This window comes from Diplotaxodon limnothrissa, linkage group LG15 (genome assembly GCF_057381915.1).
Source record: "Diplotaxodon limnothrissa isolate DT_005_m linkage group LG15, D_limnothrissa_male_GT1.1, whole genome shotgun sequence".
Taxonomy (NCBI): Eukaryota; Metazoa; Chordata; class Actinopteri; order Cichliformes; family Cichlidae; genus Diplotaxodon; species Diplotaxodon limnothrissa.
Window position 1 is genome coordinate 27,926,457 of NC_140610.1, and position 14,450 is coordinate 27,940,906.

Sequence of the window (14,450 nt, forward strand, 5' to 3'; positions counted from 1 at the left end):
GTGATTGTTACATTAAAAAATATAACTTTTTCTGCTATGTTTTTGTCTGATTTTAGATCAGTTGTGTTTATACAGTATGCCAAAATGAAAACATAGGGACCAGTTGATCAAATCCATATTCTCTAGGTTATAGAGAACAATACATGCCTGCTAATCAGTGCTCAGTAACACCCAATCAAAACCTGTGATTTTCAGTCACAAACGCTGGAGCTCAGACGTCTTGGACAGTCTGTCACAGGGCGAGGTTCACACTTTAGAGGCCCTCATCATGTTAGTCATACAGGGAGACAGAGAGACCTCTAGTGGTGAGTTAGTCCATGACATCTTTCAACTTCATGTCTAAAATTTATTTAATCCAGTCTAGATGCTCACTGGAGCATACACTGGAGAAAGTAAAGAAGAGGAAATGTTGACTGTGGTCCTCACCCTCTCTGACTACCTGTCACTTTACTCTGATGCTGACTGGCTATTTCCGCAGAATATTTCTACTTGTAAATCCAAACTGCTGCTGCTCCATCAAAACTCATCAGATCATCAGTTAGCTCCATCTGCTGGAGAGACCACTGACTTACATCATCTGATGTGTGTGCTCTCTGACACTGACCGGGTCTTTCCTCACAGGTTAGACTGGTTTTGACATCTGATGTCTCTCTGAGGTTATGAGCATGTGACACTGTGTTAAGATCAAACACTCACAGACTCCAGGACTGACGAGGAGAACAAGCAGCTGCTTCTCCCCTGATGTTTTGTCCACACAGGAAGCTGTGAAGTGCCTGGAAGCTGACCTGAGGTGAGTTCAGCAGGTGAGAATCCTTCCAGAGAAATGTGAACACGTCTGTGGATCACTCTCACTGTACGGCACGAGTGCTTCCTAATGCTGACTGGCTGTGTGGGCTCGTCAGTATTAATCCAGTGAAGAATCTGAATCTGAGAACACTGATTTCAGAATCAGGGGTGTGTATTTTGGTGGTGGTTGTTGTGGACTGTAGTCTGAGTTTGAGTCAGTGGTGAAAAATGCCGGGAATGTCTGAACTGGTTTGACACTTTAGAGCAGCTTAAACTTATTTTCTAAGAATAAATTCTCAGAGTTGAGTTGTCTTATAACAGACTTGGATGCACTGAAGGCCTTTTTGTTCCACATGTTTAACCTGGAAACGACCTGGAAAATAATAATATAAAATATAAAATTTTATTTATATAGCACCTTTCTAGACAGAGTCACAAAGTGCTCCACATAAGATAAAAAGTCATAAAAAAGTAAAACAGACAATATAAAACAGGCAAAAATTAACCAAAAGCTTTTTTAAAAGGTGAGTTTTGAGTTGTTTTTTAAAAACAGCTACTGAGTCCAGAGTTCTTAAGGTTTGGGGTAGAGAGTTCCACAGTCTAGGGGCCACAGTGGCAAAAGCTCTATCACCCTTAGTTCTCATCTTAGTCTGTTTTATAGCAAGTAAGCCTTGATCAGATGTTATAGGACACAGTGAATGGATTTGTATTAGTATCAGTGAGGGTAACCTCTGTCTGTGCAGCTACCCTTAGAAAAAACCCAGAAACCGCATCTTTATTTATTTCTATACTGGTGTGTCAAAACCTATTATTAAAGGTACAGGGAGGTCATCTCTATGGAAGAAGTTAAAGACAAGACCAGGATTCAGAGGTTTTCATCAGGATTGGATGTGCACCTCTGGCACACACAGTTCAATATCAAACCTGTCGACAGTACAGGTGTATTTTTCACAGACCACAGTTTAGATTCACAGCAGAGTCTCAGTAGCTCTGTAAAGGACGGGTTTCCGAGTTTTAATTAGTCTCTGAAAAGTTCTGACTTTTTCACTGTGTGTTGTTCTTATACCGCTTTATCAGATAATGTGGGCAACATGAAAAAATAACCAAAGAACAAAAAAATAAACACCAAAGTAAATCTACCCGCATTTTTATTTTACAGTATTTGAATTGTGAAATGGTCACATGTTAAATCCTGACTGTGTAAGAAACAGATGCTTGCATGTTTTTGCATCAAACACATTTTGGGGAATTACATGCAATGTGGGGATTATTGTAAATCCATCAACGCTATAAGACATCCAGAATTAAATGATGACTTTGTCCATCCTCTGCAACATTTAAACAGCACACAAATATGATGATGTAAAGGATGTTGTGCTGACTGAGTTTGTTGTGTCCGTGTGAAGGTGGGGCCTCTGTTATGGATCAGTGTGAGCACAGAGAGAAGAGAGCCCCTGCCTCTAAATCCACTCTGTGTGGGGAACATGAGAGCCAGAGGTGAGAGGACCATCTCTGACTGTCAGGACTCTTCTCCAGGTCACAACTCAGTACTCACATCACTGCTCCATCATTATCCGGACTCAAAGCTGTGTGTGTGTGTGTGTGTGTGTGTGTGTGTGTGTGTGTGTGTGTGTGTGTGTGTGTGTGTGTGCGGGTGTGTGTGCGGGTGTGTGTGCGTGCGCGCGCACATGCGTGTGTGTGTGTATTAAAGTACACAGCAACAGAACAGATCTAAATATCCTGAACCAGAAACAGAAACAGAAGCTGGACCTGAACCTGGACCAGAAACAAAACCTGGACCTGGACCCAGGGGTGTGTCCCTCGTGAGTGGACACTCTTTGCCTTGGTCTGAAACAGAGTAAGTTTGTCAGTGACCCAAAGATCGTACTCAGACCACAGATAAGAGTTTATTCTGACAAAGCATTAGCTCATTGACAATAATTAATCATTAGCTATTATTAATCTCTGGCTCTCTTCCACAGCGTGTCTTTGTCCTGCCTTTGTCCTTTGAGGTAGGTGTTGTTGTGATTTGGCGCTGTGTAAATATATTTCAATTGAACCCTAACCCTGTAGAACCAGGGTCTTTTCCATTAGGCAAACTCAGGAGGAAAGAATCAGATTATTAGGGCTGTCCAGCTGATTATGATGATTTGTGAAGGCAGACAGTTAAAGCTCTCTGAGGCCTTACTTGCTAGAGTGGATGATGATCATGTTGGAGGAGCTGAAGGTGGGCAGCCAGGTCTTTGTTTCCACAGTGTTGAGCTGATTGCAGAGGAGGCACAGGTAATTGACCAATTTTGAACTGAACTGGGTAACTGGGAAGCAAGTGAGAAGAGAGGATTACATACTGGAAAGACTAAAGTCTGACAGCCGGGGCGCTCCGTCATCTCAGCGTAGAGACGACAAGTCAGGGTTTCATACAGCTCATAAAATCAAAGTGTATGCCGATCTAACAGTGTATGTTGACTGGACAGAACAGGTCCTTCAGTACACAGGCTGAATGACAGGCTACACTGCAGCTGCACGGCTGCAAATCCGGGTCCTCCCTTTAGATGAGCTTACACAAAATACTGAACTGATAACTACCAACTGTCTGAATTAACCTAGATTTACAAGTATCTTTTAAACCTAAGTACCTACTCTTCAAGTTTCTACTTGATGTAATGATTTATTTTGAAATGTCAGTTGTCATCTCTGGCTGTGTGCCAGGTAGACCCACACACAGCCAGAGATTGAAGAGTTGAGAGTTGAACTGAAAAGACACAGCTTTTTTTTTGCTGGAACAAAAATACTCAACAACTAAAACATACAAAATGCCACAAAACTCAGGATGTGTGACAAATATCTACAGTCTGATTCTGGTTTTGTTTCTGTCAGGCTCCAGCAGCAAACAGCAGTCTCTCCTGTAACCAGCTCAATGTCTGTGCACTCAGCTTTGGCTTTTAATGGCCAAGCATCATCTGGAGAAATGTGAGTTACCTTGTGAGTGTGTAATACACTATGTCCTCTTCATGCTGTATAACTAGAACAATTAAAGTTCAAGTTAAAAAAAATTACAACAATGTATATAGCTACCTCACCTCCACAGAAATGACGTAAGCTACTCAGTTTACCAAACAACATGTCACAGACAGCCTGTTAGAGAGTTATCTCTGAGATGCTGATGTGATAGCTCCCTCAGGACAAAGACTGAGGGACCAGTCAGAGAGTGGGCTCAGGGAGTGCTTTCCAGATACTTTAATGAACATTAACAGCAGGCCAGTAGTACACCAATTGGTATACTCAATGAGAGTATGGGAGTGCGTATGTGTGTGGTTTTAAATAACAAGAAAACAGGGAGAATAACAATCATTGCTTTTCAACATCACACACCAATAATGAATTACAACATAAATGATTAAATAAATGCTCTGGCTTAGGAAAATCTCACAGTGCCATTTTAAACAGGTAGAAAGCAGGAATATCTGCATATCCAAAACAACAGAAAAGGCCTAATATCTCAAAATTAGTAAAGATTAGCAATTAGGTGTTCAACAGAGCCCTCTAGTGGCCAAATAATCTAACTGCTATACACAAATCCGACCAGTATCAAAGGCTACGGTGGTAAGTTACATGCGTCTACCAATATCAATCAAATCTCCAAACACACTCCATATCATGTACCTGCCTCTGTATTTTTGTTGTTCTGTTGTCTTGTTTTTGTTCTGTTGTCCTAACCTATAATGTGCTACTCCTAATGTAAAACCCTCCCTTGTGTCATCATTTAAAAAACTTACACTGGTCACCCAAGGGACCCAAAATGGTCCTGCCCCAAAAAGTGCGATAAAAATGTTATATATTAATATTTTTTTCCACTTTAAATGAGTCAGTCTTTTAAAACTACTTCTGCCTAAAATATTCATATCAAGTTTTAATTATATTTCGGGGGTTTTAACCCTTTAAATCCCAGTTTCTTTACATGAGCGCACCATTTTTTTAGCCGAAAAAAACAAAAGACTTAAGTAATATTTGATTGTTATTATAATTAGGCCTTTAGATGGTCCAAAGATTGGCACCAACATTCATTTTGATTGATCGTTATTTTTTTTGCAGGGGCAAATTAAAAAAAAAAAAAAACTTACACTGGTCAACCTAGGGACCCAAAACGGTCTGACTCACGTTTGCACAGGAAAGCACACTGCTGGAAAACGCTACTCCCAGGCACTTATGGAAAAATGCCCTTAGGAAAATTTATTGATGTATTAATTACCACTACTGTTATAACAATGCAGCTGAAATATAAGGAGACTTTCTGACACAGCCTGTTCACATCCAGCTCCATGGATGTATCACTGCTCTCAGCGTCTGTGATCAGAATTTGGATCAGAAGTAGGTGAAAACAAGGGCAGTTGGTCACCTGCCCACAGTGATGCCACCTGGAGGAGCAAACAGCATGCAAACGTTGTTCTTCAGCATAATCACATACAGCCATGATATTCACTGTTGGGTCTGTCTAGCACAGACCTACTGCTGGAACGAGACAATTCTACTACAACAGCAAAAGCAACAGTTCTTTGTCTTACTCATGCACGAGGGAGAGAACTGTGACGAGCGTCGTTCCTTCGCTTGACCCAGTTGCTCTCGTCTGCCCCCTCGTAACACTGCTCTTTATTACAGTTACATGACTATGCATAAGTTCATTAACATATGAAGTTTTACACAGGCATACATGTGAACAACGAGTACCATGTCTGTGTGTATGTATAGGCATGCGCGTGTGTGTGTGAGGGGGGGTCAAGTATGGGCTCAAATTGTGGTCATAAATATTTTGTACTTGTAAGTCAGGATTTGTATGTGTAAAAAGAATTTGTATGTATGTAAAAAAGATTTGTGTGTGGACTTCGCCAAAAAATACGTGTGAAACTCTGCACTCAAGTTTCAAGTTACAAGTATGAATTTTGACCCTATTTTTCTTCCTTTCAGCTGATTGGCCAATGTCATGTCAATCACAAATTTAACTATCCAATCAGAGAACAGATGGGTTTGGCTATTGGAGGGGTGCTTTATGGAGCTTCAGGTCCTTGAAGGAAATAAATGCCCTTTTACATGCCAGCCCAGCGTTTTCCTTCATCATCAGGAAGGGAAACAGTCTGTGGTGGTCCGAGTTTTGTGATTTTTGTGTCACAGATTTATGTGCTTAATACAGGGACCTCCAGAGACTTTTCAACAGTGCTGTGGACCTCGGGGGGCAGTGTTGTGGAAATGACACAGTCTCCACTAGTGGGGATAGTTACAAAGCTTTCTTCGTTATGAATGAGCATACATGTTTTTATTGAACATTTGAAGAACCAGCAAAAAAAACAGAAACGCTTGTAGAGGACATAAAGTCAAAGATAGAAACGACAAGGAGCAGGTGCATCTAGTACAGATGCCGCAAAAACCCACAGAGCTCAGCAGCCAGCACAACAAATTCTGGATCCTTGGCTTTTAGTTAGCAGTTAGCATTAGCAGCACATGCTGCGTCCAATGTGAAAGGAGCTTTATGCTGCGCACTGTGACTCACAGCAATGCTCCCGGGTCAGCCCTGACTTTGTGTTAAACTAATCCTAAAGTAATAATGGTATTTCTAACCACTGATATACCACAACTTTATCCTTTCAACAGCTACTGAAAGTTAGGGGACCTAGCTTCTATCGGATATTTATATAGAGATCCTCCAGCTTCAAACTGTATTACCCTTCAAGGACCTGTGGTTCAAAAAAGCTCCCCTCCGACAGCCAAACCCATCTATTCTCTGATTGGATAGTTAAGTTTGTGATTAACATGACATTGGCCAATCAGCTGAAAGGAAGAAAAATGGGGTCAGAATTTGTACTTGTAACTTGAAACTTGAGTGCAGAGTTTCACACGTATTTTTTGGCGAAGTCCACACACAAATCTTTTTTACATACACACAAGTTCATTTTACACATACAAATCTTTTTTACACACACAAATTCTTTTTACACATACAAATTTTTTTTACACACACATAAATTCTTTTTACACATACAAATCCTGATTTACAAGTACAAAACTGATTTACAAGTACAAAATATTTATGGCCACAATTTGAGCCCATAGTCAAGATGTGACCCTGTGAACGACTCCCCAAAGCTGGTGCTAGGAGCGCAGTGGTCCACCTAAACAAAGGGCTCTTATACTTAAGCAGATACAGAGTAGGTGTCCTCATATAGTATAAATCAGAAAGAGAAGGTATGACCTCTCTCATGACCTTAGGGTGTGTGTGTGCATGCCAGAACACTCTGGAAGGCACACTCTTTACAGACTGCTAAGGATCAAACCTCTATCAATCTACAAACATTTATATACTTCTAAGCATAAATGATTATAAATTTCTATGCACAAATGACAATAATAAAACATAAACCCAACATTCACATTAAATACAGAGTGCACCTTTACTGTACACTTCCTAAAACTGAATGTTCTCACAGGGTTACCCAGCAGAGCTCAGAGGTTCCCAGTGGTCAGTCTGTCGTTCAGCATCAAACAGACCTGGATGCCATATTCATGGTGAGACCAATTAATGCTGTATCAATGACATGGAAGGATGCATTTCGTGTGCTAATTGGACACTAAACAGTTTTAGCAATCAGCTTATAGGTTCTTATTATTTCCTTTTTCAGTTACTGGAGATAAAAATGGTCAATTTTGTAAAGACCGAGCTGAGGAAGATCCAGAAAGTTTTGAGTGCAGATTACCCAGAATGCTTAGAGAGTCTGAGGGAGAATGATGAGATGTTGGAGAATGAGGACGAAGAGCAAAGGAAGAGTAGCAGAGTAGCATTTCTGAAGATCACACTCCACTTCCTGAGGAGAATGAAGCAGAGGAAGCTGGCTGACCATCTTCAGAGCAGTAAGAATCTTTTATTAGCTTTGACATGATGTGGAAGTTCTGGAAGTTTGTATTTCAAACCTCAGCTCATCTTTAATATGATGCAAAACATCTGCACCATTTAACTCCTCCTGAGAGGCTGTTTTATTGCTTTATTTTTCATTTATCTGATCGCATTAACTTATTGTAAAAAATAACATGATTTTGTGATCCTTCAGGGACCCGTGCTCCAGGGTGCCAACATGAACTCAAGTCTAACCTGAAAAAGAAGTTCCAGTGTGTGTTAGAGGAGATTGCTAAAACAGGAAACCCAACCCTTCTGAATCAGATCTACACAGAGCTCTTCATCACAGATGGAGGGACTGCAGGGGTCAGTGATGAATATGAGGTCAGACAAATTGAAACAGCATCCAGGAAACCAGACAGACCAGAAACTACAATCAGACAAGAAGACATCTTTAAAGCCTCATCTGTTAAAGATAAACCAATCAGAACAGTGCTGACAAAGGGAGTGGCTGGCATTGGGAAAACAGTCTTAACACAGAAGTTCACTCTGGACTGGGCTGAAGACAAAGCCAACCAGGACATTCAGTTCATGTTTCCATTCACTTTCAGAGAGCTGAATGTGCTGAAAGAGAAAAAGTTCAGCTTGGTGGAACTTGTTCATCACTTCTTTACTGAAACCAAAGAAGCAGGAATCTGCAGCTTTGAAGACTTCCAGGTTGTGTTCATCTTTGATGGTCTGGATGAGTGTCAACTTCCTCTGGACTTCCACAAAACTACAATTCTGACTGATGTTACAGAGCACACCTCAGTAGATGTGCTGCTGATAAACCTCATCAGGGGGAAACTCCTTCCATCTGCCCACATCTGGATAACCACACGACCTGCAGCAGTCAATCAGATCCCTCCTGAGTATGTTGGCATGGTGACAGAGCTCAATGGATTCACTGACCCACAGAAGGAGGACTACTTCAGGAAGAGATTCAAAGATAAGAAGCAGGCCAACAAGATCATCTCCCACATCAAGATATCTCGAAGCCTCCACATCATGTGCCACATTCCAGTCTTCTGCTGGATCACCGCTATAGTTCTGGAGGATGTGCTGAAAACCAGAGAGGGAGGACCGCTGCCCAAGACCCTGACTGAGATGTACATCTACTTTCTGTTGGTCCAGGCCAAAGTGAAGAAGATCAAATATAATGGAGGCACTGAGACAGATCCATACTGGAGTCCAGAGAGCAAGAAGATGATCAAGTCTCTGGGAAAACTGGCTTTTGATCAGCTGCAGAAAGGAAATCTGATCTTCTATGAATCAGACCTGACAGAGTGTGGCATCAATATCAGAGGAAACTCAGTGTACTCAGGAGTGTTCACACAGATCTTTAAAGAGGAGAGAGGACTGTATCAGGGGAATGTGTTCTGCTTCATCCATCTGAGTGTTCAGGAGTTTTTGGCTGCTCTTCATGTCCATCTGACCTTCATCAACTCTGGAGTAAATCTACTGGAGAAACAGCAAACAATATCTAAGATGTCCAAAGTATTTAAAGACAAACCTAAACTGAAAGATCTCCACCAGAGTGCTGTGGATAAGGCCTTACAGAGTCCAAATGGTCACCTGGACTTGTTCCTCCGCTTCCTCCTGGGTCTTTCACTGCAGACCAATCAGACCACTCTACGAGTCCTTCTGACACAGACAGGAAGTAGTTCACAGTCTAATCATGAAACAGTCCACTACATCAAGAAGAAGCTCAGAAAGAATCTGTCTGCAGAAAAAATGATCAATCTGTTCCACTGTCTGAATGAACTGAATGATCGTTCTCTAGTGCAGGAGATCCAACTGCTCCTCAGTTCAGGAAGTCTCTCCACAGATAAACTGTTTCCTACTCAGTGGTCAGCTCTGGTATTTGTCTTGCTTTGTTCAGAAGAAGATCTGGATGTGTTTGACCTGAAGAAATACTCTGCATCAGAGGAGGCTCTTCTGGGGCTGCTGCCTGTGGTCAAAGTCGCCAAGAAAGCCCTGTAAGTGGATTTATGAATAAAACAACAACTTTTTATAGAACAAAGCGGCTCATTTTTAGTTGTTTTTCAGGTTGAGTTGTTGTAACCTGTCAGAGAGAACCTGCAAAGCTCTGTCCTCGGTTCTAAGCTCAGAAACATGTATTCTGGAAGAACTAGACCTGAGTAACAACAACCTGCAAGATTCAGGAGTTAAACTTCTTTCTGCTGGTCTGATGAGTCCAAATTGTAAACTGGAAACTCTGAGGTCAGGATGGCAGTCATTCAACAGTTACAGACAGTTCTGAGTTCTGTTTGATTCTTCTATTCTCTAATTGTATGATTGTCCTTTAACGTCTTGAATTTTGTGGCATTTTGTGGCATTTTTCTTCTTCCAGCCTGTCAGGCTGCCTAATCACAGAGGAAGGTTGTACTTTCCTGACGTCAGCTCTGAGCTCAAATCATTCCCACTTGAAAGTGCTTGACCTTCGCTACAATCATCCAGGAAAATTGAAAGTGAGGCAGGGACTCAAGGATCCACACTGGAAACTCAGGTATGGACAGGGCATGGCTACTCATTTAGTACTATTTTGGCTAATTGTTTGCTGATTTAATGTGTTTTTGCTCAGAGCATCATCATAAAGAAGAGCTCATTTTGGGTATTTCTGAATTTTAGCTAGAACAAACCCAAATTTTAATTTCCAGTGACAATATTTCACATATTGGAGGGTTTAACTGGTTTGCACACATTCCAGTCTGGGCGGACTTGGATTCTTTTAGCAGCATCCCAGTTTTAGCAGCATTATTGGTGGATAGCTGCTGTCCATATTAAAAAAAAACATTTTGTGCTCCAGTAGTACAGGCATTACTGAACACTGTCAGTAGTCTTGGCTTACACTGATAATTTTCTTAGATGATTTAGAACAACAATGTACTTACAAATATTAGATATAAGGAACAAATAAAAGATAACTACCTAATGTAACTGGGTCAAACTTGGAAGAACAGGGAAAACTCTGGTGCTTCATGTGCAACAGTTAGATCTCATGTTGAATAGAAAATCATTGTTACTGTGTTTCTTTCTCCAGGCTCGACCATGGTGGACAGCAGTGGTTAAAACCTGGTTTGAGGAAGTGTAAGTTTGACAAATGATGACAAATCAGCAAAATCCAAATTTTATCGCTGTGCTATAAGTTGATGTGTGCTCATCCGATCGTTCAGTCTGACGTCACTAGCCGTGTCTGGGCCTACACTCTGCTGCAGGTCCATATATCAAATGATCACTGTGGCATTACTGAGAGTTGAAAAACTGTCTAAAGTCTTTCATCTTTAATGAAATGATCAGCGTTCTGCTCTACCAGGTGTAACAACTGAGTTTAACATCCAGGCATCCATGAAAACGGAATTTATGACATTTAACGGAGTTAGAAGTCAGCAGGAAGTTAGCTCGCTAGCTTCCATCTAAATACAATATAGCATGTCCTGACTGTGGCGGTTTGGAAACAAATTAAAATGTACAGCTCTGTTATCACTTCCAACATAAATGAAGACAGAAAACTAAACAGCAGTGACGTTTGTAGGGTTACTGAAGTTTGGCTAGCTGGTGTATAATGATGTGCTACGTGACCACTAGCGACACAGCTATGTTAGCAAAATATAAACAAGCTAACTTTTTTTCCACTCGATAAAAGTTAACGTGAGTGTTCTCAGTGGTCAGGAACAAATGTAATCGCATGGCAGGATGCTGTAAAAGGACCAAACTTCAGCCAGGAGAACAACTGAGATAATCCATCCACAATACGAGGTTAGTCATTCATATACATGCATGGGCTGTGCTGTAGTTACATCGTAAGGTTTTAAAAACTGAGCTTAAATAAATGATTAGCGGTAATAAAAGCCGAGGGAGGTCAACGGTGATCACTGACTTTTTTTTTAGGAGCTTTTTGAGATTAAATAGAAGAAAATACAAAGCATTAAACATGTTAACAACACAAAAGCCATATTAAATGCAGACTACTTTAGGCCCGGAAGTAGGATTCATCACTTAATAATCGGATTAATCCAGGTAAGGAAATCCCAGAAAGCGGATGCTCGTCACATTACCTGTTAATAGTATAAACCTATGAGCTACAATACCATACCCCAACACAAACCCCTATCCTGATGAGAGCACACAAGCTTTCTTTTAATATTTATGTATGAACACAAAGTAGTCACACACGCTGAGCCTACTGATAGAATACTAGAAAACATAAACACGTAGAATGGAGGCTGCTACCTGTTGAAGTTCAGGCTCTAGTCGCTGAGCTGGTGAGGTGTATGTCTCCTGAATCCAAACTGGAAGCTGGTTCCACAGAAGAGGGGCCTGAAAACTGAAGGCCCTCCCTCCCATCCTACTTTTAAATACTCTAGGAACAACAAGTGAATCTGCAGTGTGAGAGCGAAGTACTCTAATAGGGTGATATGGTACTATAACCGACCGTGGCTCACCGGGTTAGGAAGCGCATCTGTAACCGGAAGGTCGCCGGCTCTCTGTCCTGGTTATTGTGTCCCTGGGCAAGACACTTTACTGTTGGCCAGAGGGGCCAATGGCACGATATGGCAGCCTTGCTTCTGTCAGTCTCCCCCAGGGCAGCTGTGGCTACAACCGTAGCTTGCCTCCACCAGTGTGTGAATGCGAGAGTGAATGAATAGTGGCATTGTAAAGCGGTTTGGGTGCCTTGAAAAGCGCTATATAAATCCAATCCATTATAACGTCATTAAGATAATATGGGGCCTGATTATTTAAGACCTTGTATGTGCGAGGGATGACAGTGATATTAAGTTTTATATAAATAAAATGACAGAACATAATGAAAGAACAGACACTAGATGTGTCAGATGATAAACTGTATCTCTGCTGTGTGTTTCTCTCTCCATCAGATTTCTGTGAATTAAAAGTGGACATGACTTCAATAAATAAAAAACTCAAACTGTCTGACAACAACATGAAGGTGACCGTTGTGGAGAACAAGCAGCCCTATCCTGATCATCCAGACAGATTTGACTGGTGGAAACAGCTTCTGTGCAAAAATGGGCTGATTGGTCGCTCTTACTGGGAAGTTGAGTGGAAAGGAGGCAGTTTTATATCAGTGAGTTACAAAAGCATCAGAAGGAGAGGAAACAGTGCCGACTGCAAATTTGCGGGAAATGATCAGTCCTGGAGTCTGATGTGTTCTGACGCTTTTGGTTACTCATTCTGGCACAACAATAGAGAAACACCCATCTTCTCCTCCTCCCCAGTCTCTCACAGAGTAGGGGTGTATGTGGACTGTCCTGCTGGCACTCTGTCCTTCTACGGAGTCTCTTCTGACACTCTGATCCACCTCCACACCTTCAGCACCACATTCACTGAACCTCTGTATCCTGGGTTTGGACTGTGGTCCAGTGACTCCTCTGTGTTTCTGAGTCCTTTGTGTACTAACAAGTCTGTAGAGCTTGACTGTTTAGAAGAGGCAGAAACTACAAGTCGGTGGTATGAAAGCTGAATGTGGATGATGTTTCTTTTTTGTTTGCTTTGAATCACATATTCTGGGATTGATATGTTGTGATGTGATTTTGCTTTGCATGATTATCTCCTCACCACTTTACTTCAAACTCACTGATTGTTAACCTCTAATATAATAATAATGGATTGCATTTATATAGCGCTTTTTGAGACCCCTCAAAGCGCTTTACAATACCACTATTCATTCACGCTCACATTCACACACACTAATATCCCTAATATCAGCACATAAATATGTGGGGACATCTTTGCATTTTAAACCCTTTTCTGTTGACATGCTATTTTATCTCAAGATTAACTATTTTAAAAGACTATGAAGTTTGTGAATTAATGGTTACAGTTTTATGAATCTAAGAAAAATTTAAAGGTTTTAGTTCAAGTAATGTTAAAAGCTGTTTTACAAACTGCCAAAAATTGTAAATCATTCAGTAATCATTAATAAATCTTAAACATATCAAATGTTCCACGAGGGCAACAATAAAGTGTTAATGCTTTACTAATAATATTAACATGAGTAAAAGTCTATATGTTGTGTTTATTTTCATATATATATGTTGTTTGTTTATATTTGTCACCAGCAGTGTGGCTGATTATTTGACTCCAGCTGTTATGGTTAATTACTTTTTCATGATAATGAATAAATAAACTAATAGCTGACATGCTAACTTGCCTTTTTTTGCTTTGTAGTTGCTGTTTTAACTGTATTAACAATGACCGTGTTACTTATTAAGCTCCTCTTCTTTTTTTTTTTATTACTTTCTTTTTATTGTTTTTCTTTAAACATTACACAGATGACATAAGAGGTAACAACAAAACAAAATTAAATAAAATAAAGAAATAAATTAATAAATTAATTTAAAAAGTGAAAAAAGAACATGTTGGGTCACCATGTTTCTACAATTTGATCGTTTTTCATTATCAATGTGATGGTCTTTATCCAGTTTATGTAATCAGTCCATTTCTCCCACTTTCGATGATATTGATCTTCCTGAGTCCTTATTCTGTAAGTCAGTTGTTCCATAATTTGTATTTCGTCTATAATTTTGATCCATTCATCCTGCGATGGTGGGTCTATCTTGTACCAATTTCTTGTGATAGCCTTTTTACAGGCTGCAAGCATAATTTTCAATATGTATCTATTTTCTTTCAACACATTTCCCGTAATGACACCAAGATATAATAATATACAAGACTTGGACACAGTATAACCCAGAATTTTACTTATAACTAAATGGACATCTTC

General features: G+C 40.4%; 1 protein-coding gene across 1 annotated transcript; it reads left to right on the plus strand.

Annotated features, from left to right (window-relative positions):
• Positions 1-2,206: 2,206 nt before the first annotated feature.
• LOC146617695 (NACHT, LRR and PYD domains-containing protein 3-like) lies at positions 2,207-13,187 on the plus strand. The gene is made up of 11 exons (XM_085372949.1): positions 2,207-2,283; positions 2,498-2,644; positions 2,769-2,798; positions 3,664-3,756; positions 7,263-7,341; positions 7,455-7,683; positions 7,881-9,684; positions 9,755-9,928; positions 10,059-10,214; positions 10,749-10,795; positions 12,583-13,187. Exons 1-11 carry the CDS (start codon positions 2,207-2,209, stop codon positions 13,185-13,187), a joined length of 3,441 nt encoding a protein of 1,146 aa, XP_085229075.1.
• Positions 13,188-14,450: the final 1,263 nt, after the last annotated feature.

Bases quoted from the DNA above. Each gene is read 5' to 3' on its own strand.
- LOC146617695 (XM_085372949.1), top strand. From the start codon at position 2,207: ATGGATCAGTGTGAGCACAGAGAGAAGAGAGCCCCTGCCTCTAAATCC. The intron at 7,342-7,454 runs GTGAGACCAATT...TTCCTTTTTCAG, and splicing joins ACCTGGATGCCATATTCATG to TTACTGGAGATAAAAATGGT. The intron at 9,685-9,754 runs GTAAGTGGATTT...GTTGTTTTTCAG, and splicing joins AAAGTCGCCAAGAAAGCCCT to GTTGAGTTGTTGTAACCTGT.